At 44.1% G+C, this 27,747-nt stretch overlaps 1 protein-coding gene across 2 annotated transcripts in view; it reads left to right on the top strand.

Annotated features, from left to right (window-relative positions):
- The first annotated feature begins 964 nt into the window (after positions 1–964).
- The window catches only part of BMPER (BMP binding endothelial regulator), a 258,905-nt gene continuing 232,122 nt past the window's right edge, over positions 965–27,747 (top strand). The window contains exons 1-2 of one of the 2 annotated variants that reach the window (XM_007446128.1): positions 965–1,238; positions 2,286–2,371. In XM_007446128.1, coding sequence (XP_007446190.1) covers positions 1,106–1,238; positions 2,286–2,371 — 219 coding nt within the window. In that variant the 5' untranslated portion in view covers positions 965–1,105. The remainder of the gene's footprint in view (positions 1,239–2,285; positions 2,372–27,747) is intronic. The other variant, XM_007446127.1, reaches the window with a different exon arrangement.

Here is a 27,747-nt window from a genome sequence, read left to right as displayed (position 1 = left end):
CTCCCTCTTTCTCGGGTCAGTGAATGATTAGTCAAACACCTCCCCGCCCCAGTCCGCCCGAGGCTGGATGGGAGGAGTCGTGGAGCGACTGTTCCTCTTTTTTTAAGGGCGAAAAGCGTTCGCCTCTGTGCGTTTATTAATCGACCTTGCGTGTAGTTTCAGCTTCTGTCTTCCCTAGTGTCACGACTGGCAGACACATAAGCACAGAACACTCTTCTGGAAGGCCCCTCGCCCCTCCGTCCGCTCAGCGCGGGAGTCCGCTGTCTCGCCCCCAGCAGACCCAAGCAAAGCAGGGAGTCAAAAGTCGCGCGGCCCCCCGACCCCACCCCGGCGCCCCGTGTCGCTCCATCCCAAAGCTGGGGCATCTGGGAACAAGCAGGGGTGGTGAGGCGCCCTGCGTCCCATATTCTGCTCCCTCCCAGGGCTGGAGCACCCGGGTGTGAGTGGGGGTGGCGCGGCATCCCCGGCTAGGGGAGGGTTCCCCCGGGAAAGGGAGGAGGCGCTGCGCGCTCCGGGCGGTGGAGACACGCCTGCCCCGCTCCGATCCGTGCCCCGGGGCAAGTGGCCTCCCTCGAGGGGCTGGGGAGCGGGCTGGACGCCCGGTGAAGACAAGCGCCCGGCGCGGGGCTTCTGCAATCCCCCCTGCGCCCGGGCGCCCCCAGCGCGTTCCCAGAGGCGCCCGGGTCTCCGGCGCCCGGGCGGCGGCGGCGGCTGTGCAGCGGTGCGCAGCGGGAAGCGCAGCCACTCCACTCTGCCTATCTCCGGCTGCTCCGATACCCCCTCCTCCCGGCCCCCTCTCTAGCATGGAGGAGCCGACGACTAAACCGCTGCGAGCAACTCCTTAAAAAAAAAAAAAAGCCGCATTGGAGGAGCCTGGCCGCAGGACCCCTCCTCCCTGGGCGCCCCTCACCCCTCGCCTCGCTCTCCCGCCTCCCCCTTCAGCACCCCCCGCCCCCCGCCCCAGGCTCCCGGGCGCCCGCCTCCCTCCTTAACGGACTGTCTCCCGACTCGCCGGCTGAGAGCCCTTTTTGACTGCGAGCGGCGGTAGTGGAGCATAGGCGGCGGCGCGGGACCTGCAGTCGCCCGGGATTCCCTCCAGGTGACGATGCTCTGGTTCTCCGGCGTCAGGGCTCTGGCTGAGCGTCCCTGCCGGCGCTCGCCCGGGATTACCTGCTGCGTCTTGCTGCTGCTCAATTGCTCGGGGGTCCCCTTGTCTCTGGCTTCCTCCTTCTTGACAGGTAGGGGAGGGGGCGGGAGGGACCGACCCTCCCGGACGCTGGCTTGGTACCTGGGAGAGGAAGCGCTGGCTGGCCTCGGGGACGGGAGGGCGGGGAGCGAGCACCTAGGAGCCTGCCCCTCGCTGGCGGTGGGCAAGAAGCGAAGCCCGCGGGGTTAAGGGGTGGGAAGGCAGTGAGTAGGTTAAGGGGTGGAGGGCAAGGAGGCTGTTGACATCAATAGTATAGTGATAACGGAAATTCTTCTATTTGAATTTGAGAAGTTCCTTTATTTTTAGTTTTCGTCAATCTTTATTTTGATCTTTTCTCCCGTATACAGTTAAAGAAAAAAAATTTAACCGTTTTCCACGCATCGGCCTTTCTCACTCTGTAAGGTTCCAATATAGCTTCTGTACAGGGAGTGCTTTTTAAAGCACCTTGAATTTAAAGAAACTATCATATTTTAAAAGGGTAATAATAGCAGGATATAATAATTATATGCTTTCAGGCAGGTGAAGACCTCAGCTGCTCTTCTGAAGGACATACTTTAGTGACACCTGGGGCAGAAAAGAAAATATTGAGGCAATTTCTAAAAGAGGAAAGAAGATTGTGTTTCAAAAAGTGGTTTCAGCTCAAGACAATATGAGGCGGATTTATATAAAGGCCTGTTCATTGACACTGTCCTGAATTCTGTTCAAATTTAAAATCTGCCTTAATGGCCATTTGAATTTTTTTTGCATGTGGGAGTGTGTGTTTACTTGAAATGCCTTCATGAAGGAGGGGTATTATTAAGGATCCAGTGAAATACTTGGAATTGTGCTTAAACCATCGAAAGCAGAAAATCTATCTATATAGCACGGCCTTTAAAAAAACAAAACAAACCTGTTCTAATAAAACTATTTAAAATAGATTTTCTTCGGGGGGACTTCTTTTGGGTGAGTTTGAGAATGTAAAACTCATTAGGAATTTCTGAAATTTGGGTATAGTTGTTTCAAAAAGCATTAATGTAAAAATTCTATTTTTGTAACAATGGCACTAAGCTAAATTTAAATAACTTATTTTCCCCTTCAGGTTCTGTTGCAAAATGTGAAAATGAAGGTGAAGTTCTCCAGATTCCATTTATCACGGACAACCCTTGTATAATGTGTGTCTGCATGGTGAGTATGGAGATCAGGTAATGGGAAGTCAATTGCTCCCTCTGATAAGGTGAATCCATTAAATGTAATATGACCAAATCTTAAAAACTGGTTTTGGTCGTTACAAAACTTCAGATAGCTGGTGAATTGAATTCAGTTGAATTTCTGAGTATTATGGACTTTTGCAGTTTCCATTTCATCAGTCTGGGAATTCTTATCTTTGACATCAGTTTACAGAAGTAAACTTAAGGTGGACTTGGTATGGCATCGTCTCAGTGATAATTACCATTTGCCCTTCTGTTCCCAGGAATGGCTATTGCCACCAAATCATAGGTGCCACCAAACTTTCTGCCTTGATTCTGTTGTCTGAGCTCAGTGTGAAAATGATAACATTTAGGTATAAAGGTCTGGGATAAGGTATATGACAAGAGGAAAAAGAGATGAGAGTCACAAAGCACAAACATGAGGACAAGATGTAATCTTGGATTTCTTTGCCTTTTATATCCTAAGCTCTCAAAAACAGTCTTTGTAGTTCTGATTTAGAAGCATGAGTCAGAAAGGACATTCTATCCTTAGAGGATGACACTGGGATTTCAGCTGCTTAGTTAACACTGGCAGTGGCTAGTAGATTAAAAAAAATTTTTGGTTCAATTTATTTTAACTTAATAGTTAATGATAAGGTCTAATAAGTAACCACATGGGGGAGATTAAGTTATACGAATAAGAATTTCTGAGCTGAAATAGAGACTTACGAAGAACAACATTTTTGCTTAGAAGTGTTTTACATGCCAATCAGTTTTGGCAAACCTTGATTAAAAACTACACATCACAAAACCCTGCTGGAAATACATTAAGGCAGTCAAATGCAAAGCCCCCAAGTGATAGATGACTGCTTGTTATCAGATCAACATGCTGTATGGAACCAGAGAAGGGATTCCTCTCTGTTTAGGTGAAAGCCAAGCCATCTGGGTTTAAACTACCCAAACTTTTTCATGATAAGAGATGAGGTCAATGTTGTGAAATGATAAATGGGTGAAGGTGAATGTCTGCATCAAATGATTATCAGGTTCTGAAGACTAAGGAAATCAACAGAAATAGAGGTAAAAATGCATTCCGTTTGCAGAGATAAGCGTTACAATATTGTTACATTTGTAAAGTTTAAATATACAGTTTGGGTTTTGCAGACTGTTCCCAAATAATATGAAAATTCTCCATACAACATTTCCCCTTTTCCATACTCCTGCCCTGGGGAAAGTAGTGCCTTTCCCCGAAAGTACAGCCTTACTGCTAATAAAACAGATATTAGAATCTTGCTGTTTTGAAGGTAAAGAGTGAATCTGAAAAGATGCGTCAGTTGGAGTTCTGGAGTGATATTTATTCCAGAAATGCATTGATTAAATTCAGATGGGTGGTAGATTCATTTATATCTTCGAGTAACATTTGGAGGTATCTGCCTTCGTAAGAGCTGTCAGAAATCCTTTCTAAACATATAAAGTCTGGACTCTGGCACTCCAACTCACTTGCTATTCAGAGGATGCCTCAGAGCTCTCGCTAGCTGAAAGCCTCAGTGATATGTTGCCGTGACCTTTGCAGGGGTTTAGGATTATGGGGCCCAAGCTGTCATAGTTATTACTGCTTCCCAAACATTTGTAATACTTGATAAAGTTGAGTAAGAATAGATGGACGGCCGCTTCTTTATTTGTGTCTGCTCTTGTAAGTTTCTGAGGGACCCATTGCAGTATATGAATTTCAAAGCACCAAGACTGCCATGAGGCGGTTGACATTTTTTTTTTTTTTTAGGTTGGAAGGTAGACTTATTTAGCAGATAGATAATGTCAGCAATAGCAACTAACATTTATGAAACACTATTTGTCCACACTTATTGAAGCCTGCATTATTTCATTTAATCTTCACAAAATTCCTTTGAGGATTTTTACCCGCCTGTTTTACAGATGAGGAAACAGGCTAGAGGAGTTTAGTAACTTGTGAAGGTCATATTTTTGTAAATAATGGAGCTGGAACTCACTCTCACCTGCCTCTAGAGCACATGCATATAATCAAGTGAAACAGGCTGTTTTCTAAGTTAAAGATGTGAAAAAGCAAAGAAAAAAATAGCAAGTTTGTTGAGTTATTTGACTTTTCGGCATTGCTTGAGTTATTTTGCTTTTTTCTTTTGAGTCTTTTAGGAGTTCGGTTAGCTAACATTTGTTAATCACATTATATGAAAAGAAAATCTCATTATGATTTCAGCCGACCTGCAGGGAGCTTTAGTTGTGAGCTAGTTTTATGTATGTACATTAAGAGGGTATGTAATAGTCAAAACTGTACTTTGGATAAAGAAAATAGTCATATTTAGTTTGTGTTGGTCCAGCCTTTTGGCAGAAAGTTACCTAAAGTTGAGTATAGGCTCATATCTTGTTTCACAACATGTACTGAAAAAAAAAAAAAAAAAAAGCTAACCTCAACGTATGCTTAAAAAAGACATAAAATGTTACAGTTGGGAGGAAATAGGTGGCACAAAGTCCTGCATATAATTACAGTGTAAAAGCTTGAAAAACCCCACAAAATCAACTTGGCCTGATTTAAACTTTTAAGCTCCGAAGTGTTTCAAAGGTGGAATGAGCTTATTTCTGTGGGAATTTTGAGGATGACTGCGGATGCAGTGGCCACGGCAAGCAGAACTGAATAATTTTATTCTCACTTATCCTTGTCTGCCTGGACCCGAGCGTTTTGCCAGCATCAGTCGTGGTCCAAGAATAACCTGTTTGTTAGCTGCTGATGGGTATCATTGTAAAGTGTGTGGGTTCAACTATTCAAGAGGGAAGGTGAGAAGTTAGGCCATTGTCCTGAAATCTAGGGAAGTGGGTAGACAGTTTGGATTAAAGATGCAAGTGTTTCATTGTTCAGTTAGAAAGCAAAGCAGAGCTTTTCCCCATCTTACAAAATGGTCTTTTGTGGGGCTGAGTTAGGAAGGCCCAGACTTATTGCTGTTTTGTATGATGCTTTCCCCCTTCTTGCTAGAATTATTTTTCCCATAATGCCTAGGACAACACGTTGGTGCCTTCCATGAAGTGCAGCTGATAAGAGCCAGCCTCTCTCAGCTGATGAATCTAAAGCGGTCCTCTGGATCTTTCGGGCATTCCCATATACATCCAGTGAACCTGGGGAAGTGGTACCCCTGCTTCTCACCCCTTTTCCACCTAACTGTAGCATAGAAGGAAATGGCACAAGCCAGTGAGTTCGGCCCAGTACTGGAAACCTGAGAAAACTTCGGAGGCTGGGACTCAGAAAACCAGCAGTCAGTCAGAGCTTAGTTTGGCATACATTTTGTTCAGCAAAAAACGTTATTCTGAGGTTTAAATTTCCTCTTTTAAATCCAGGGGTGCAATTTAGAAATGGACCCTCTGCTCATAAAAAGCAACGTGAAATTTGGTGTTACAAGAAGCAGGGCTCCACCTAGCTTGGAGCCAACCAAGTGGTGCAAACAGAGGGGGCTTTGTCTGCTGTCTTCCACTTTTTAATCACAAAAATCTTCTGTCACTAAACAAGCAGCTACCAGCATCTTTGATTCTCTCGGGTACCTTATCTCTATAAGAGCCTCATGTTTTTTATTGTTCAAATTAACTGGCTAGAGACTAGTTATCTATTATCTGAACAAGTGTTAGGCATGTGTTTGAGAATGAGGGAGTTAGCGGTGCATCAGGATTCAATTCGTGTGTGTGTGTGTGTGTGTGTGTGTGTGTGTGTGTGTGAGAGAGAGAGAGAGAGAGAGAGAGAGAGAGAGAGAGAGAGAGGTGGAGAGAGGGAGAGCTAGGAGGGTGAAGGAGAGAGAGAGGGAGAGGAGATAAAAAGTAGTCCTTATGTGTTCAGAGAGATACACTTAGTACATGCACATATGCATAGGTCGCCACAATTTTTTGGAAATTTTTTTTTTTTTTTTTTTTTTTGCATTCCGCGGGCCTCTCACTGTTGTGGCCTCTCCCGTTGCGGAGCACAGGCTCCGGACGCGCAGGCTCAGCGGCCATGGCTCACGGGCCCAGCCGCTCCGCGGCACGCGGGATCTTCCCGGACCGGGTCACGAACCCGCGTCCCCTGCATCGGCAGGCGGACTCCCAACCACTGCGCCACCAGGGAAGCCCTGGAAATTGTTTTATATCATTTTTAGACTTTGGATTTTGGATGCTCACTAAGAAAATGATCAGGAGTTATTTAGTTATTTATGTATCTATTTATTTATTTATTTATACTCTGTTTAGACAGTGTTGCGACCAATTGCCTTTCCATAGAATAAGGTACTCAGTACAACAGTTTGGAGGGAAAGGTAACTAATTTACAGCATTGTGCTGGCAAATTCACCAGTACTAGCTCATAGACAACTATTATTACCCATGCTTTCTCGAGGCTCAGAGAGGTGGAGCAAATGTCCTGAGGTTACACAGTTACTAAGAGACAGATCTGAGATGTGAAAACAGTGTTTTCTATGCTAAACCAACTTGCTTCTGCTGGTCGTTTACTACTTACAAACGTCTACAGATACTTCCAAGGGCTCAAAGAGTTATTTCAGCCTCTGTAGAGCTGACGTAGGCTCACTTTGGGGAGGAGTTAGAGTGATCTTGGTCTTGTAACATGAACCAGGTCTGGACTTGGATGGCCCTTTCAGAGGAAGACACAGTTCAGGCAGCTATTGGCTGGTTTCATATCATTTTGGCAAAGAGCCTTGGCCCTGGCATCAGACAGGCCTGGGTTCGGATCTTGGCTCTGTCACTTACTGGTGGTGAACTCCGGAAAGCCACTTCACCTTTCTAAGTCTCTGTTTCCTCATCTGAAGAGTGGGACGTCTGTCACTACCGAGCTCATAGACTTGCTGTGAGAATCAAATGAGATACAGCATTTAAGGCTTGGCCCACAGCTTGGCATATAGTCAGAATCATGCATTATTGTTGTTGATGATGTTGATGATGATGTTAAATTCTTATTTCCTCACATGGAATTAGATGCAAAGGTTCATCAGAAAAGGGAGAAAATGGAAGCTGATGGAGAAAAGACATAGGGATAATGATGCCAAGCCCACCCATAGTTATGAATGAACAGGGCTAAGTCAGTGACATTTGGTGGGGTTTTCTGTCCCTCTAGACTTGGACTGGGTCGATCTGAGTTGTTTCCTTATTGGTCCAGTGGTCTGTGAGCCCTGGTATAAGTTTTCCCCTTGCTCTCCACTAAACACTAAAAAAACTTTCCATGGAAGAGGGGCCTCGTTTTTCTGTAGAGTATTTACGTCTCTATGCCTGTGGGGTCACCTTCACTTGTACTTTTATTGGCAGAAGGGTAGGGTTGGGACTCAGAAGTGCTGTAATTCTGGAAAAACTGCCTAGTGGTCTGGCATCGTGGGGATTTTCCTGGCCCACCTTGTGGAAGTCTCTCACCCCGTTCCAGACCTGCGTGGGTTTTTGCTGCCTACTTACTTGTGGGCTCCCCTTCCCCATCCCTGTCCCATTCTAAACACGCTTTCTTTTCACTTCAAGGCACCGGCCTTTATAGTGCACATCAGCTGAAAACTGTGTTTTAAGTGTAGGAAACCATGCTGAGGAAAGAGAGCCCTTCCGCAGATGGGGATTCAGATATAGTGAGGGCAGGAGAACAGGACATAATAGGAAAAGTCAGGCAAGGTAAAACGATGGAAAATAAAGCCAATTAATACAAATTCGTTGAATAAACAAAGGATACCAGTTTCTCACACCCTCTTCTGTGGCACTTCTGTCCAACTGATGGTCTATTGAATTCTTTGTGCTATAAAAAATACTAATAACATCACCTTTCATGGCCCCAGGAGGTCAAGTGTGCTTGTTGAACTTAGTTAAGATCAGCAAATGCGCTGGGTGTATATTTTAAGACCTCTTGATTCCCAGTTCTAATTCTATAAAACATCAGTCGAAGCACTAGGAGTTAACAGGTTATAAATTCAATAATATTATTCTTTCTTCCTTCTCTTCACACTTCATTCTCCCCTTCCATTTTTTGCCTTTTCTGTGTTTGAAGCATTCTGCTGGTTGGGCACCTTGGGGAGGCAAAGACCAGTAACACAGATTCTTGCCCATGGCGGAAAGGAGGAGAAAGACACATGCATAAATAAGTTTCATAGGAGTGCCAGAAAAACACTATGCTAGACTCAAACTCAAGTACTAAGGGAGCTGTAGATGAATTCTGATTGGATCATCTGGGACTTTGATGGGCGGAGCAAAGATAGTCTTGGCAAGGCGTGATTGGAGGAAGGGCACAGAGGAGTGTGTGCTTGGGAATTGTGGAGATGGCAGAGTCCACTATGCCCAGTGTACCCAAAGTTCTGGTGGAAGCTGGAGTTAGAAGCCTTGGTGGGAGGCATAGAGGACTTTGAGTGCAATAATAAGGAGCTCAGTTCCACTCGTGGAATTGGGGGAGCCATTTAATATTTTGGCTCAGCCGCATGACACAATAAGATGTGTTTTATGTAAATGCCTCTAGAAGCTTTTGTGGGAGCTGTTTAGAGTGTGGAGGGGCCAGAGTTTGGACAACGGGCCCTAGGGATGTGTTGTGATCAGGTGAGGGCAAGTGGCCCGGAACAGGGATGGACAGTGAGAAAGAAGGTGTTGGGATAAACCAATATTGCTCATTCTTTTGAATTACTTTCACTGACTTCTAGTTCTAGAATATTTGGATTAAAAGACTCCAAACAATGCCCAGAAAAACACAGTAATTAAAATGCAGTAGTCACTGCAGTAGGATGATGTGCTAGTGTGTCTCTGTAGCAGTCACTTTGCTAATCACTTGGTGTCTCTGGAGCAGCTCTGGGTGCCGTTACTTGAATAGAATTGTTTACTTCCAGGCCTCACTCTCAAAATTCCATTTTGGGTGCTAGCTCTCTCCTCTTACTCGCAGTGATACCTTGCTCTGCACTGTTGCATGACCCCTTCGGCAAATTATTCAGTCTGGTAGATGTATTCTCAGTGGTAGTATTCTCCATGGTAGTATGTATTCTCAGTGGTAGCACACAATTTATACAACAATTGAAATTGGACAACCCACCTTAAAAAAAGTGTACCCATTTGCTGGGACCCCTAGACTTGCAGAGGAGTTCTGGAGCCCAAGTTGATAGCACTTGGCAATAAGGTAGATGGCAGAGGTGAGAGATGGGGTGGATTGAAGGGAATTTTGGAAGTTCTAGCCAATGTTATAGACAATGTAGGAAGAGAAGAGGTCACAGATGTGGGTGGGGATAATGAGTTTAGAATTGATGACTGGGCTTCATAGACCTTCCAAGTAGGAAAACCCGGTAGGCTCTTCAAAATGTAGATCTTGATCTCACTAGAGAAATCAGGACTAGAAGACAGCAATTTGTTAACTGTCTGCATTGAAATAAATTTCAGAACTTCGGGAATAAATTATTTGTCTTGGGAAGGGGTCTACGTTGAGATTTCAAGAAATGAGCCTATAATAGTAACTAGAAGTGACTCAGGTATACACATATATACATTCTTCTTTTTATATTCTTTTCCATTATGGTTTATCACAGGATATTGAATATAGTTCCCTGTGCTATACATTAGGAATATCCGTTCTAAATGTAATAGCTTGCACCTACCAACCCCAAACCCCCATAAAAGAAATAGTAACTAGAAGAAGGGCTATATTTAAAAGAAGGTTAGAAAGGGAGAAGCCAATGACAGAGATTGAGAAATGGTTACAGAAGGAGAACAACAAAGCGTAGGCCAAGGCAGAAGATGCCTGAAGAGGAGAAAGACCAGCGGTATTAGATATTACAGAGTTAGACTGAACCTTCTAGGAGAACATCATAGAAGGAACTTTGTCATCATCTTCTCGAATGATTTTAAGCAATCAATAACAGTCAGTGGTGCCCAGGTCCCTAGTACCTGCTGCATATTTTCCCATGGAATAGAATTGATCATAGATAGAATTCGGTGGAAACTCGTTTGAGAGAAATCCCAAACTAAGATTGCTGTAGGGATTTTGAAAATATAGTGCAAAAATCACAAATTTTCCGAACTGTGATTTAGAAAGGTCTTATGACATTTTCAAAGGTCCCCAAACAAAACTAATTTCATGAATAAAAGTAATAGGCTTTTGCAAGTGTCTTTGGAATGTTTCTATAGTTAAGTGCAAAATGGACAAGGCTACATTGAGGCATTTTTTATTATGAATCCGAGCAACATTATCAAAGACTCTGACTAAAATAAAATCTTACCATAGTAAACTTTCAGGTTTGCTCTATGAAACTGTTAATGGTGCTTTAAAAAATATTATGATAATTTAATCCCTTAGTTAGATCTTCAGGAAAAATATTTTCTTTTTTCACTAAATTTTTGATGTCTGTTTTGTCATTGAAGTACAGCCGTGGAGTGGTGGCCTTGGTGTCTGAAATTATGGGTTCAAGTCTCCCCAGGGCCGCCTTGTAGCTGTGCATCACTCAGCAGCCACCTTGGTCTCTCTGAGCCTTCGTCGTGGGTACTGGGCCAGTCACAATGGTATCTGTGCCCTTCAGCTTCATTTCTAAAGAGGAATCATAATGCAGAACCCATCTGTTTGCTGTAGCCATTAACTGAGGTGATGTGTATGGATTAAATGTGCTGGTGTTTGTGAAAGACCTTTGTAAACAGTGTAAGTGGAATTATTATTATTAAGGGCCGGAACTGGAGTGGAAGGAAGTAAGGTGTATGCTATGAACCAGTTTTTAACATATACTTTAATGAGTATGTTTTTTAGGAATGACAGTGTAGTGGTTCCCATGCCTCCTTTCATAGTTGTATGGCTCTGGGTGAGTTGCCTGATATTTCTGTATCTCGACATCTATGTTTTCATCATAGGGCTTTTGTCAGAACTGTGGGTCAAAACATGTAAAATTCTTAAAACAGGGTCTGGTAGACGGGAAGCACTTCAGAAATGATAGCTACTGCCACTACCTAAATGCTATGCAATTACTGCCTATCCTATACATCTAAGAAGTGATTACATAGACTACTGCAAGACTTCTAAGAAAGTATTTAATGGACTACCGCTTTTATTTCAATTCATCGTCAATTCCTATGACATGTGTTTACTCTGAACTTCTGTCAGGGCAGACAATGGAAGTTCAGCAGAAGCGACTGCTATCTTTTCCATAAAAGACAGAAAACCCGGGAAGTATTTGGGGCTTAGCAAGATGGGCTGCTCCTCTATTTTTCATCTTCAAAAGTTCACCTGTTTGACTGGTGTCCATCTCCAGACAGCTAATCACAACGTTGCTTTCACAGTGAGGCCTTGCTGTCCTTTGGGATATTTGCCATTGAACGAGGAAGTGGCAGGTAGGAGGCAGAAATGTAAAACTAATTACTGGTAGACCCACCCAGACAGACACGTCAGAGTCCTTCCCATCTAATTTAATTTATTTAGTTAGTTTTACTTTAAACATTTTTTTTTAAGTTTTTATTTTTTAATTTAATTTTACTTTTGGCCATGAGGCACGCCTGGCGGGACCTTAGTTCCCTGACCAGGGATGGAACTCGCATCATTGGCAGCCAAAGCGCGGAGTCCTAACCACTGGACCTCCAGGGAATTCCCCTCCCCCTTTTAGAACGTGCAGGGTCCTGCCATCTGCCCAGCCACAGTCACTCTGTGGATACCCGTGGTGTATCGGGTGATCCCAGATTAACTGAGGTGACTGGATTTGGACGTGTGGACCCTACGCATTCACAGAGCTTTGTGTGTTTGTTTTCTAGGAATCTGCTTCTTCTCTTTGATAGCCTGTTCTGCATTGTATATAGTTAACTTGGGCAGTTTTATCTTATGAGATGAGGTCTTCAAGTGTTAAGAACCTTGTCCCCTCATCTCTGGAAGCCCCATAGCTTCAGTGAGAGGTCCACAACCTTGGGACTTGAGTGGGAGTCAGGCTGGAGTTTCCTGTTTATAATTTGGGTTGTTAACACTTGGGATCGCTCCCCGCTCAGAATGGAACTCCAAGTTCCAAAACAGGATTCTCCCAGAGAGTTTGTCACAGAAGGTCAACCCCCTCTATAAAAGACATCCTAAATAATCATTACAAAAAACTTTTTTTTTCCTTTGAAAGAAATGTACTCACATTTGAAAACTAGAATCATATAGACATGAAGACCTGCTTTTATTTGCACCAAAAGGAACATTCCCTCTTATAGAAATATCCTGCTGTCGAAAGCAGCCTTGTAGGCGACAATGCAGGAGGTGCCTGAGAGGGGAGGATCGGGGATTATCTCAGTTCTGCTTTCAAAAATCACAATGAAAAAATTCCTCGGATCCCTGTGGCTGCCATTCCCCATCATTTCCTCCCCCTTTCAGTGAGGCTAACTCCGAAACCTTGACATAAGCCTCAGTGTTTATATTAGGTTTTGGATGTTAGCTCCCTTGGCTTCTGGGAGCCGACTCTGTTGAAAATTATGTTTTTCCTTTAAGGACAAAGGCCTTATTGTATGTACACGTCGTGCAGTGTAATGAGTTTTTTTGTTGCTTTTTCTTTCAAATGTTAGGTAATGGGTGGTACTAACCCAGATCTTCCACAGGAGAAACCCAAAGGTCTGTAACCTGAATGGCAATTTGAAGGTTTCACACAGGTAGCTCAACAAGAGAAAATGAGAGGGCAGGACAAGTGGCATCTTCCCTGACCAGAGCATGTCTCCCGAATGCCCTGCTTCGATGGAATAACCATAAAACAGCTCTGGGAGAGGATCTGCAACATGAGTCATGATACCCCAGGGACACTTCAAAGAGAATCACAGTGACGGAGATAACAATCCTCACATTTTCACTCATAAAAGCACGCATTTCCAAAATAACTCTTGTATTCTTGGTCAACTAAATAGATTTTGGCCAGATGGTTTTTTCATGGCTGCAAAGGCTGTCAGGCATAGTCTGAGCATCTTGTTTGGAGATGCTGTGCAGTGGGCTGTCTGCTTGTGCTGCTGGCCTCTGCAGCTGTGGGTGACCTCAGAAGACTATTTCCAGGAGAGATAGAGCTGGCCTTCTGAGAGGAGGCAGGAAAACTAGAAGACCGAAAGCTGGCCTTACATTTATTTGGGCCTCATTGAGAGGCATTTTTGTCATCTTTATCTTATTTTTTTTCCCTCTCTCTCTCTGTAAAAAAAATTTTTTGAGCCTATTCTCTTAGGTTCCTCTTGGGGGCAAATCTGCAGACTGCAGCATTAGCAATAAAGTTCCTTTAACCACTCACTGCTTTCCTTTTAGTGAGCAAAGTAATGACATGTGCATTCTTTTCCGTATTTATTCTTAGAACTTCTTATTAAAAAAATACTGGGGGATTCCTTTTCTATTTTATTTTCTAATTGAACAGAACCGTTTGAGCCAAGATAGGACGATTGCTCCCTCTGGGTTCAGAGGGCAGGGCTGCATCTGGCCAGTGCCCTGTGGAACTTGCCACTTCTGTCTCCAGGAGAGCCTTGCTGGGCTGTTTGACTGCCTCGTACTGACTCTGTACCCCTCAGAAATTCACGAATTCTAGAAGCTCTCACAGCCTGCTGGGTCTCTCCTGCTTCGTGGATTTATAGAGCGAAAGCAGTAGCATCAAGACATTCACATACCAGTGTTTCTAGGTCTCAGGGGGATGCTATTTTCCTGGATGAGAAGACTAATCAGATATTCTTCCACTTGAGAGCTGCTATGCCATGTACCTGGGTTTATGTTCCTTGAGGGAAACAGGCCTATGAGAATTGAGATGCGGTGATTTCCTGCTTTTAAGCACATGTGAAACAGTGGTTCCAGGACCCAGTGGGACCCACCAGAGGTCAACTTGCAGTCTCATGAGCACAATAGGTGAGCACCCAGACGGAAATTCGTTTCCCCTGAGAGGTGACTCAGCCTGAATTTGGGGAGTAGCTGGATGGCAGGGAAGCGGACGTAAGTCTGCTTTTTCAGTGAGCGTCATCAGTTAGTTCCGGGGTGGCCTCTGTGGGAAGAACTGGCGTTTCTTTTTTTCCTCTGGGATGTGCATGTACCACACAACAGTGTCTTCCTTTCCCTTGTGATTGCCTGTGTGCATGTAGGGAACTAGTTGGGATTTCTTAAAAAATGTGATTTTTTTTTTTTTTTTCTGTTTCGTGTAAGCCATACACCAGGCAAGGGCAAAGAGACATTTGCTTAAAGTATTTTACACACCAGTTGGCCAAATTATAGAAATATAGAGCTCCCAGATTTGGGCATTAGATTGAAGTATATGAAATTTTGGATATTTGGTGTTGACCTATTAAAACAGCAATTTCTTGTGGTACAACCTAAGATGTACTTTGAGCACCTGGAGAATTTTTCACTGGACATAGTTCTCCTGGCAGGTTGTTGCAATGTATCTTAATGAGGGGACCTTTAAATTCAGGGTGAATTGATACTGGGTTCACAAACTAAAAATAAAATGTGGTGATATAGGAAAACATAACACCTCTTAATCTCTGAGCCCCCAGCTCTGAATTAGTGGGCTCCTCTGCCCATCCTCAGGACCCTCTGATGGTGGCGTGGGGAGGGGGAAGGGAGGGAAGCGGTATTCACCTTGGTCAGTGAGGGGGGCACGTGGTGGGTGCCCTGCAGGAAACGTGGGAACCGAGTTGCAGGACCGGCCGAAGTAGGAAAATGATTGATGGCTATTAAACTCAGCACGTATGTATTGAGCATTTATGTTAATAGTGGCCCAAGGCACTGTGAGATTGGAAAAAGCTCTTTCTCACATGAACAAAAAGAGATTAAATTATGTTCCAGATAGTTTTGAAGTTATTGCTTTCGAGTTCTTTGAAAATTGATGAACTCGCGCAGGCCATAGATATTAACTCTTGGTTGGAGTATCTGATTAATCAGAACAATTTATTATTCCTTGACTGTGCTGGATGGTGTATGTGTATATACACACGTATATATGTGCACTGTATATGTAGGTATTTACTATGAAATTTGGATCATGAATTTAGCTTGCAACTGACTTTCTCTCATTAGAGAGTCTCAAATGAAAGTGTGAAAATGTGATTGAACCAGAGGTTGTGTACATGTTGGGGGAGACCCTTACAGTAGAGCTTTGAGCACTGGTGACAAGGGACACACAGTTGCGTTCCATCACTGCCAGCCTCTCCGTCCTCCTCCCTCCTCACCCACCCACTTCAGTCTGATGATGTGTCTTCTCTCACACAGTTGCAGGTCATTAACAAGTCAGTGGTAAGAATTCTCACACCAACAGAGGTGACTCTTTGTGCCTCACCCACCCACTTCAGTCTGATGATGTGTCTTCTCTCACACAGTTGCAGGTCATTAACAAGTCAGTGGTAAGAATTCTCGCACCAACAGAGGTGACTCTTTGTGTTTTTGTGTTTTTTTGCGGTACGCGGGCCTCTCACTGTTGTGGCCTCTCCCGTTGCGGAGCACAGGCTCCGGACGCGCAGGCTCAGAGGCCATGGCTCACGGGCCCAGCCGCTCCGCGGCATGTGGGATCTTCCCGGACCGGGGCACGAACCCGTGTCCCCTGCATCGGCAGGCGGACTCTCAACCACTGTGCCACCAGGGAAGCCCGACTCTCTGTTTTTTTTTAATGTGCACAGGAACCCCCAGGGAGCTTGTTAAAAATGCAGATTCTGAGGTTCTACTCCAGAGACTCTGATTCAGTAGATCTGGCAGAAACCTGAGAATCTCCGTATTTAATAAACTCTTCCAGCGACTCCATGCAGGAGCCAGTATTTGAAAAACTCTTCCCAACTGAGGTTAGTGGAAAGAGAAGGATATATGAATATAACCATAAATATAGGTAAATTCCCCAATGAAGCAACCTGTTCACTAGTGGTCAGGTACATTTGAAATTCTGTTATTGGTACCAAATCCATAGGTCAGCTCTCATTTATGTAACACTATTTTTGTGGACCTTTCACGCAGTTATCTTGTACATTAGCTATCTTTACTGAAGTGCTACTTTTTCTCTTTGTGTCCTCTCCTCTATCAAGCCTCCCCTAGTCACTTGATCAGAATTAGTCACTTGTTTCTTAGAAGCCTCGTGTTGATTTCTCATATTATAACCCTTACTCCTGCCTCCCCTGAAGTTTCATTAATTGTTTACACGACTGTCTCCCTACTAGACTTTAGGCTTCTTCGGGGTAGAAATAGTGTCTGATTCTTCTCACCATCACTCAAAGCATCTCGAAGAGCACCTCGCATGTGGTAAGTCTCAAAAAACTATTTTATGAATCAACACCATGTTCTTAAATTGGGGGTAGCCTGACCCTTATCTTCCTCAAAGCCACGCTGTGAGGGAGAGAAGTCCTTCTGAAGAAACCTGTTTCACAGTCGATATAATTAAGGCTCGGAAAAGCCAAGTAAGACAAAGCTCACACTGCTAATCAGTGAGAGCTGGGACTGCAATTCAAGTACGGGAATGCTGACGCATCCTGGGTAGACTCCACTGAGATATCTCTCAGAGAATGTTTTCTGACTACAAGTGTTGAGAAAGCACCCCAAGGGGGTGAGTGAGAGAGACCCAGCAAATAACTTCCCTGGGGATTATGTTTTTAACAGTCCTTGTGGTCCAGTGAACTAGAGTCCTGACTGGTGCCTTTGGGTGGGGCAGGCTGACCCCCTAGGTTGGTGCTAGCCTTTCCATGAGATGGATTCCCACAGGGATACACTCCGTTTCCTGTGGTCTTTCTGTGATGGACAGCAGCTGCAGGGTGAAGCTGATATGACGTATGTTTGTTGCTTCTCCAGCATGAGCCAACTAGATGTAGCAATTTGACAGAACAGCCAGGGTTTTATGACAGACTTGCTGGGATCCAGTAGCATCTGGAGGAGCCAGAGGCAAGCAATGAAGAGCTGAGGGCCAGGTGAAGCTGGATTTAGAGATACGCCCCATCCCAACCCCTTTCGTTCCCAAACCTCTATAACAGAAGCTGTTTCCTTCTGCTGGCAACCTCCGCCCAGCAGGCCCCTTCCTCATCCAGAATGGACTCATTCTGGGAGGAAATGTGAGTTCTTTCTGTTCTCTTGATGCCCCCCCCCAACTTCTGCCCACATTTTCCTTTCCCCGATCAGGAGAGTGTAAAGTCAGGCTGACAAGGTTCTGATTCATGGTGCCTTCACATAATTCTGGTCACGTTGCTAAACGATTTTCCATACTTTTAATGAGAATCCTTTTTAAAAAAAGTTCTTTTTGTTTTTAAATTAGCCTGGCATTCCATTGTTCCAGGGTTCCACCTTTATCATTTCCATCTTTATTATTTTTTACCATGTTATTTTCTTTCTCTGTTATTATCCCGGCGTTTCCATGATGTCACCACTCCCCAAGTTTTGTGTCTTGTTTTTCTCAGTTTCAGTTTTTCATTCTTGGTCCCAGCCTGATAATGAAATGCACAAACAATTACGGTGGGGTGGTGGTTCTTCCTACACACCCCATGTGGGCCAGACATTTGAGGGATGGACAGTCCAGTGGGGAACTCTGTGGAGGCCAGAGGAGGACCATTTGTGATAATGACCAAGCGGTGGAGAAAAGGATTGCTGGGAATAGCTAAAGCACTAGCTAGAGCAGTGCCAAGCATCCAGGTAGGGGTTTAGTAAATATTTTTCACTAATGATGGCGTGCTGATAGCACTTAGCCTGGTGGAGAGAATGCAGGGGGGAAACTTTAATGGCCTTCAAGTACGTATTTATGGGAATAAATACGATGTTGAAAGGACAGACAGGAGTACAAACCCCAAATTTGCAACATAGCCTCAGTTCCAGCTTCTCTGCTGGCTGCTCACTGCCTCTCGCTCACTTTCAGAGTGAGCCCCAAGGTGGTTGTGGGGTCTTGGCTTCCCTGCTTCTTGGCCAGTGCCTGCCTGTGACCGCAGGCCTCTTCCCTAGATCTCTAAATCCTAGTTACCCTGCTGTAGATGAGATCACACTCCTAACTTTGAGCCACGTTTGTTAGGATCAGAAATTGAAAGCAGGGTCTTACTATGGACTCTGTTCATTCCAGGGTTTTGGCTTTAGATCTTAGTACAACTGAGAAGAAAACTTAAAATGAGGGATTTTCCTCTTCCTTTTCTTTTTTTACTCCTAGGGGTTTAATGTTCTCTCACTCCCACACCCATCTTTAACACTCGCCTACCATTTGGTCACTGGTCTCTGGTAGGTCCAAGCTCCCTTAGGACACGGGTCCTAGAACTTTTCCTTGGCATTTTTAGATCTTCTAGGCAGTCAGCATTTTCCTAAACTTGAATCTGTTCCCTTAGAGATGTAGCTTGGCAGGCATGGTGGTTATTAGCACTGGGGGTAAAGAGTGGCCAGCAGTAGCCAAGACAGCATCTCTTGTGAGCCTTAAATGGTGGACAGCGACAGCTGTCCCGAAGCATCTCAGTCTGTAGGTATCTGACACAGTGGCGGGTTCTGAGAGAAGGTGACCTCTGGTGGTCACTGGGTTAATGTAATAATCTCAGCCAGCGATTGTGTACATTTGTGGGCATTTGCGCCTGTGGGTGGGTGTGGGTGTGTATAAGGACTTACACGTATAGAGATCTCTCAGCACTTGAATGATGGGTTTATAAGAATTTTGTTTATTTGGCTACTCTTTTTTAGACCTTTTTATGCTGAGTCTTCCTTATCTTTTTGAACTTTAAATATTGGAGGGCCCCAGGATTCATTTGATCAAGACATTTCTCTATTTACAGTCCTTCCCTAGGTGATTTTTATACAGATTCATGGCTTAAAAAATACATATATGCTGAAAGTTACCACATTTATGTTCCCAGTTCCCTTACCCTTCAAGTGCGGACTCGTAAATTCAGATGTCTACTTGGCACCTCCAAGCATCTCAAACTTAAAATGGCCCAAACAGAGATCTCATTTTCCACCCCTCCTCCAAATCTCTTTTCCCCCAGCCAGCAATGTCAGCTGCACTGCTCCATTCTCTTAGGCCATCAGCCATGATGTCCTGGATTCCTCTTTCTCTTACATCCTATATTCTATCTACTAGCAAATCTTGATGGCAAAACCTTGAAAATATATCTGATAATATCTAACTATCTCCATGATCACTTTTGCCTCTGGACAATATATTATCAAGCAGTGGCCATTGAAAACTATACATCCCATTTTTTCGCTTATTTACAAAACATCCCGCAATGGCTTCTCAGCTGACTTGGCATACAGTCTGAAGTCTAACTACAAGGGCCTGCTGGATCTGGCTTCTGATGCTGTCTCTGGCCCCACCCCGCAAAGCATCTTCCCCTCCTGGTCTGCTACTCCTGCATGATCCCCGGCACCTTCTCAACAAGGGCGTCTGCTCTTTCCTGTCCCCGGAACACACTTGTTCAGTATATTTACACATTCTCATTTCTTCACTCTGGCCTCTGAGGAAATGTTTCCTTATTAGAGGGCCTTTGTTCTGACCACTCCTCCCCATTCTGTTCCCTTGTCCTGCTTCCTTTTCTCCAAAGCCCTCATCAGTGGCCATTGTATCACGTGTGTCTTTGTTTCTTGAAGGCCTCCCTACTAGAATGTCAGCTCTGTGAGGATGTGGACTCTCCCGTTCGTGCTGTATCCCAGGGCCTGGGACAGTGCTGGGTCCTTCCAGTGCGTACCTGTATCAGTTGGATGACTGAGTATATGCCGTGCTTAATTTAATTTAATTTTAAGATTCAGTTTAATTGAATCAATTAGTTTTTAAGTAATGAATTCAATTAATTAATGGTGTGTAATTTTTTGATTCTATAATTTGAAGGTCTAATTCTCTTCCTCGAAAATAAATTATGAATTTTCCTTTCTACTCTAAACTCTGCTTTTTCTGTAATGAAGACTTGCCATTTTCATGGCTCACGTTACTTTGCATATTAAGTCGGATGGTGGGGGAATTGTACAGATACACTGACAAAGATGAAAAGCTATCTCCAATGAACCAAATAAAATTGTAGTAAAGTATATAATAAGCAATAATAATTATAAAATAAAATGTGCCCTGTGGAAAACTGGTTTTAAAAGTAGATATTACTGCTCACACTTGGTAGCATAATGATGATTGGTTTTGTAATGTAAATTAAAACTCAGTATGCTGGTATTTTACACTTTACCTAAAACATATTATGGAAGAAAGACTAGCCAAGTGTGTTAAATATTACAATTTCGTAGAGCAAGAAAAAGTGGCACAAAGTATTTCCCACGGTATGCATAAGACAGGCTGCTCTACTGTAGGCAGTGACCAGTCATGTTGCTGCACCTACCTTGGAGGGCACTAGGATGGCATCACTGAAGGAGATCCCTTCTGAGGGCTGTCAAATCCCAAGGGTCTGACATAGGTAGGTCAATTTCTGTCTCAGTGAGAGAATTGTATGACAAAACTTTTCTGAGGCTCATTCAGTGGCCCACCTAGTGTCTGAAGAACAGGAGGATTTGAATGATGTCTGGGAGTTTATGGCTGTGGAATTTGGTTGAAACAGACCTTCGCCTCCTCTGAACTCATGACTAGGACTGCATCCACTCATGTTGCAGCATGTGAGGTGCTTTTGCCGTGTTTATGCTCTGGCCCCTCTCCCTCTTGGACTGGAAGCTCTTCTAGGGCAGAGGATGGATCTGATTCATATGTTCTGTTCTCAGCAAAAACCTGGCACAGTGCCTGGCCCATGGCAGGGGCTCAACAATATTTGTTAAACAGATCCATGGATTTTTATTCAGATAGATTTGAATTTTGCGGTGCAAAGGTTTAACCTACAGAAAAATCCAAGTTCGTAGCCAAGATGTCACATTTTTAAAGACCATTTGTGTTCTGTTGATATTTTTGTCTTATTTTAGGTGTTAAAGCTTTGGAGAAACTGTCCTATGATGAAACCCTGTAAAAAAAGCAATGATGAAGGGTAATAATCATGGCCAAGCATTTCTTTTTTAAAATGGGGCACATGTTGTGAATCCCTTTAGCAACAAGTTTATGTTAATGGTGTTTTATGGGTGACCGGTCATTTTCATTCCTTTATAACACCTTAATCAGAAAAGGATTATATGCAAAATTGGCATTTGTTGATTAATGAGTTTGAATGTGGAAGCTAGTGGATTAAAATTACATTCTAAACCTATGAAATAAATCTGTGGCTTCTCCAGTTCTTTCTGACATCTGCATGTGGCCCTTGGGGAAGACTTGGTGAAGAGAACATGCTGTTAATGGCCCTGGTGAATGAGTCAGACCGACCCTAGCTCCTCACAGGCTTGCCTTCGTATGGGGGATGCTGTCTGAGGCTGGCTTTTTCAGTTCTGTGAACTTCCATCTGGCCAGAGGACGCCTGCCCCTTTGCCCCCCTGCCTGACATTCCTCAGGCTAAGTGGCCACTCTCTGCCGTCAGTACCAGTGTGAATACAGCCCAGGAGCAGGGATGTTTCCATCACCTGATGCATCAGACAGCCCTTACCGTTATCAGTAGGCAGGACAGCAGGAACCAGCCCTAAAGCCTGCCATCCCAGGGGTCACTTTGAAAGCCTCTGTGATTGCTGGTGGTCGGGGTCAATTGTACAGATGTCTTTAAAAGTGTCTCACTAGTGACCAGAAAGTTACTTTGTCAAGATGACAGATGGGCTATGAGCCGTTCCTCTGCCCTGCCTATTCCCTGTGATGTCAGCTCCATTCACTTGGCAAGATCAGGTATTTTTGTAGCTCCCAACAGCGTACAGGCTTTCATGGGCAACCCATGAAAAATTTTCTGTTCTCTTCTGTGCAAAATCTGCTCAGTGGCTTGCTGTTGGCCTTTGAGGACCTGGTGAGTCCCACTCACTGTGGGTGGAAGGCGCAGGGAGGAGACACCTACTGGCGAGAGGGCGACAGCCCTCCAAGGCTGGTCTTAAGAAGAAGTGGTTTGTCACCACCAGTCACCCTGGCAGGACACAAATGGGATGTAAGACATTCGGTTTCCGTGTTTTGGATGTGTTCACTCTTCATTGCCAGAGAATCATCTGTGTGTACAATTAAAAGGGTCCATTGAGTTCACAGCTTCTTTGGATAGCTGAGGAGCCCAGCTTGTTATATTGTGATGAGTCAGAAAAGGGACTGCCAAAATAACATCTCCAGGTAGCCTTCCTTAACCACCATATCACGACCTTTCCTATGGCAGTGACTCCAATTTTATTGTTATTTTAAACTCCTTAACCCTCATTCCTTGCTTCCTCTGATGCCCCTGCCAACCTGGCCAGCAGCCTCTGTGCTGTCCCGGAGACTGGGAAGCCTGGCTAATGCCCTCTGATGATGCCCTCTGATGTCGATCCCGCTGGTGGTTGGGGTCAGACCCCCATCCTCTTCTTGCTAGTTCTAAAGAACACACCAGAAAGGCATAAAAATATTCACAGCTTTTCACCCCACCTCCCTTTTTTGTTTTCTTCTGGGGCAGAGGAAAAAGCTGATTCATTACTTGTCATGTGCTGAAGGGTGCCCGTAGTGTAAAATAATCAACGGTCCTGGGAGAGGTAGCTGGGCCACTTGCACACGAGGCTGTATTACTTTTCAGCCTGTTCTCCCCTTCACCCTGGGTTCATATCTTCTTCCCGTGCGGGAGTCTGTGGATGTTTTCTCTGCAGCCCTGACTCCATGCCCCATCCCAGCTGTGTGAGTCCCTTTTGATTGGGAGGAGAAAAGGGTAGACTCGGGAATGTGGATCACATGAAGGAAGGCTGCTGACATTCACTCCTCAGTTCACATACCTGGCTCCCGTCCCCTGGCAGAAGGGGACACAGTCTACCCTCTGATTTTCCAGCCTGCTTCTGGGAGCCTGAGTGGTGTCACAGAGCTGCATCTGTGACAGGATCCCCTGCACTCAGTCACTGGCTGCTCTGTGTTCAATCCATTCCAGTTACATTAATGTAGTGGTGCCAGCAGATCCCTTGCTTATAGGATGTATGGTATAATAAAAACCAGGCAGTGCTACTTTCTTTGGGCTACTATTTTTATTTGGTGGTTATTTCTTTTGTGTTCTGCCTTCGCTAATGTTTTGGTTCTGTTTCAAAATATGATTAAACAGAATGAGGAGCTGTTTGACACTCTGCCCTGTTTTAAATCAGAGCTGTACTTGAGTAGCCGGGACAGTCTAATGGCCTGTGTTCCTTTGTTCTGAGAGTTCCTTGAAGAGGCCAAAGAAAAAAAAGCCAGACCTAAATCTTTAAACGGCTTAGGACCCCCAAACCATCCCTCCAACAAACTAAAGTCTGTTAAAAAATAATTGAAAGGTTAGGTAAGTTAAATATAAAAAAGGGCCTCCTTATTAATCCCCCGTTGCTTCTGCTGGCACGTGTCGTATTTCCAAGGTACAGTATCAGGAGAACACTCATTTAGTGACATATTAGGGCCATATATCATGAGAACATCGCCTTGGTAGAGGATACGGGTACTAAAAGACACGATTCTGGCCAGACAGAGCAACAGGGGGTCTTACTACTTTTCTCCAACCCCTTGCACTCCCCCCCTGCCTTTTTCTTTAATCTCCCTCTGTGTTGCAGAGAAGTGAATTTCTTCATGGGATATGACTTGTTGCAAAATAATCGGGGGGCCCCAGTGGGCTTCATAAAGTCTTTTAAATGGCTGGGCTTCAAGGGCAGCTTTGTTCAGAGTTTGCACCATTAGCTGGGCCAGGGGAGGCCACGTTTGCCAGGGTCCATGTCTCTGGGGTAAAGGCTCGCCGAGCCTAGACTGGGGGAAGAAAGAATAACACTCCCAGATGGAGTGTGATGAATTGTGCGATGTTTTGCAAGATGCTTTCACATAAAGACTCCAAAAGTGTGGCTGTGGGATGCTGCCAGCCGCCTGGGAGAGTACCCCTCGCCCCCGCCCCGGCTCAATTCAAGGAAGAAACCTGAGGACTTGGAGGCTTTTGGTCCAGGCTCTGATCTGTCTGGCAAATGACAGGGCACTCAGAGACTGAGACTTGTTTTGAGTTTTTAAGTCAGAGACGTCATCTGTCTTTCCTCAGAGGCACTATTTTTACTCTTGTGTTCAAAATGAAATCACAAACTAAGGTTTATAATGGTCTGAAAATGGAGAGTGCTTAACAAAGGCAAACATTTAAATTTCTTGGCTGCGAGGAAGGGATGGCTCATCTTAGCCTCTAAACCAAGCAGTATGCCATAGTGATGAAATCACCGACTGTGATATCAGCGAGTCCTGGGTTTGAATCTCTGCCGTGGTGAAGCTGGGTAAGCCATTTAACCTCTCTGAGTCTCAGTTCTACCCATAAAATAGGGGTAAATCAGTGCCCCTGGTTTGTTGTGAGGGTTTGTTGTGAGGGTTAAAAAGGACATAATGCACAAAACGTGTTCAGCACAGTCTGGCAAATAATAGATTTTCCATAAATGTCAGGTGCTATTATTCTGAATCGTTCAGCAACCTGCCTGGAAAACTATTATCGCCACCTCATTGTTTGGTTAGAGATGGATCAGCTCTGTGACTTTGGTTATTGCAGGGATTTGCAAAAGTGGTGGCGATTGGGGAAGTGGTTCAGAAAGATCTGGAAATGTTACTTTACATTAAAAGCAAGGGCCATTGACCAAAGATATTTTAAAATAAACAGAAACATAAGAGACTTCATTGCCGCAGACCTGTATTACAGGAAATGCTAAAGAAAGTTCTTTAAGCTGTAGGGAGATAATATGAGAGGGAAACTTGTATTTTACAGGAAGTAATGTAAAACATCAGAAATGCTAGATATCTGTATAAATAAAAAAGGCTATGTTTCCTCTCAATTTGATTAAAATACATGACTCTTTACAGCAAATAATAAAGTAAAAGCAAGGGCCATTGACACCTCCCACCTCTACTGACCTCAGATGCCTCCCACCTCTTGTACTGATCTCACTCAGTTGGGGAAGAGAAGAGATCTCAGCTGGGAAATTTGGGTTATTTTCCCTATCAAACGCACTTTCTTCGCTTTAGAAATGGTTTTGTTAGTGTCTTTTCAACTTTTGTTGAGCGGAGAGACATGGCCCAGAGCCTCGTATTTGTACACTAAGGCTTTGGAGTGTCCCAAACTGCCTTTCTTTTTTTTTTTTTTTTTTTTTTTTTTCCTCTGAGCTCTTTCTGTGCAGGAGTTAAGAAGAAGTCAGTTGTACTATCAGTAACAAAGAAGAAGCAAGTCAAAGCTTAATTAAAATAATAAATCATCAATCACATTTACTACTGCCATTGGCAACCACTGAGGTATCTCAGTCTCTCCCGCCCCAGCCCCCCCCACCCCATGATTATTTTCTAAGAGATTAAGAACAGATTTTGTCCAGAGGAGACCAGCTGGAGCACGTACAAACTTGTGTTGTCTCCTTTCTGAGGCTCATGCTCCCTTGCAAAGGATTTCCCCGGACCACATGTTCCAGAGAGGGAATCACTTTACTTTTTGGATTCTCAAAACCGGTGACGTCAATGAAGCCTGCCCCCTCTGGATCTTTTCTTTCAGTTTTTGTCTACATCTCTGCATTCTAGAACTGTAACGTTTTGCAGTTAGAGCTGTTTATTGGAGTTTTGGCCCATCCCTTCTGTGGCATCTTTAACAGGTTACCTTCTAACAGGGCAGGGAACATGGCGAGAGACCTCACATGGTCCGCCCCAGGTGGCCTGTCTTTCCAGAAAATTTCCAGACTCGCTCAACTACATACTAATCTAGTCCTGAACTCTCAACGGTCATGTAGGAGCTAACGTAATTTTAATATGATGCACCCATAAATTTTAATGCTGTGTTTTAGCAACTAACCTCCCTGGCTATCCTCTTAATCCAGGTCTGGGAACCAGGTTCTCTTCCCAAGTTCGTTGCTAGCTAGCTCTGAGGGACCTCCGACTGCAAATCTTAGGAAACCTGTGAGGATTAATGAAATAATGTCTGCAGAGCTCTTAAGAAGAAACGTGCTATGTAAACATGAGGTATTATCCTTCTGTTTATGAGACATTTTGTAATACTGCCTACGAGAAATTGTGACTGGTGTTCGAAAGTACCATAAAGTTCCTTTTTCGGCTCTTTTGGGCCTGGAATTGGGTTACAATGGAGCACTTCAAGGAAAAGTTGACCTCTTTGACTACATGTGTGGGGAGACCGGGAATTCCAAGGGGAATACATGCGCTGATGTTGGATCACCTTCCTCCTTGGGAAACTTGACGCAAAACATCTGTATTCCTAAAAACAAATTCCTCTGTGAGCAATTTTGAGACTCTCAAATAGTGAAACACTACCGTGTGGGCACCTCAAACAAATTCTATAATAAAGAGAATTTGATTAAGGGTCTTCGTGTCCTATTTGCGCTCACTGTCCACGATAGCTTTTGAGTCAAGGTGGAATTCTTTTCTGTAGTTCACACTTGGTGCCAGAAGTTACACTGCAGCGTTTGTGTGATCTGCTAACGTCTGATGTCTTGTCCCCTCTAAGCACGTGTACATTTCTAGACCATAGACAGGAAGCTTGCTGCGTGGTTTCTTTCCTGTTCACACAGCACTGGGTGCAATGTCACATTGGCCAAGCCTTTGGTTCAGCTGCTTTAGAACTTCCACTCCTTTACTTCTCTGAGTCACTGTGCTGGGCACCCATCCCCTGACAGTAGCTGATGACAGAGGGAACGCCTTATTCAGAATTAATATGGGTCCAGCCCCATGGATATTTGCATTTTGATAGGGGAATCCATCTATAGGGCCCCTCCCTAAAAAAGACTACAGTGAGGAAATGACACAGGGGTGTGTGCATATATGCAGCAAGGCAGGGTAGTCTGGAGGGTTTTTAATTTAGGAAAGAGAGTCACTTTTACCTCTTTATCCTCTCTAATGATATCACCTGGCCCACGTGCTTTATTGACATATTTTGTTGTTCATTTGGGGCAGAAAAAAAATTACAACTTCACGGCCTTCTTGATTTTCTGAAAAAGGATTTGGCACTTAGAATTTGCAAGTTGGCCAAATGACCGCTATTTGCCTCCAAGGCAGGCTTTGCTTTCATAAAAGCCAAGGATGGAAGGAAAATAACACCATCTTCTAGAGGAAGAGACTCATGTGGTCTGCCACCTTCCTAATATGGCTAATCACATGGAGGATCAGCAGGCAAGGCACCAGGTATTTTCATTTTCCTTCTTATTTCAAGAGATTTGTGTTGCTGTTTCATAGTCTAGAAATACAGCATCTGCCAGCCGACGTTTCTCCCCGATTACTCTCATCATATCAGCTGCTGTGTTGCCCTCTCCAGATTTTTTATTTTATTATTATGCTTAAATATAAATGAAAGGTCAGGTAATACTTTCCATAGTCCACAATAGGATTGCGCCTGGAAGAATCTTAGAAAAAAAAATATCTCCAAGACACTGGCTTGAAATAAAACAAAAGCATCTCAAAAACTTTTTTTTTTCTCGTTGAGAAAAGCAAACAGGAAAATCTCAGAATGGCGATTTGCTATCTTCTGTAA

Source organism: Lipotes vexillifer, unplaced genomic scaffold, assembly GCF_000442215.2.
Source record: "Lipotes vexillifer unplaced genomic scaffold, Lipotes_vexillifer_v1.1 scaffold822, whole genome shotgun sequence".
In the NCBI taxonomy this organism is placed as follows: domain Eukaryota; kingdom Metazoa; phylum Chordata; class Mammalia; order Artiodactyla; family Lipotidae; genus Lipotes; species Lipotes vexillifer.
This window is presented reverse-complemented; position numbering and strand designations above follow the sequence as displayed.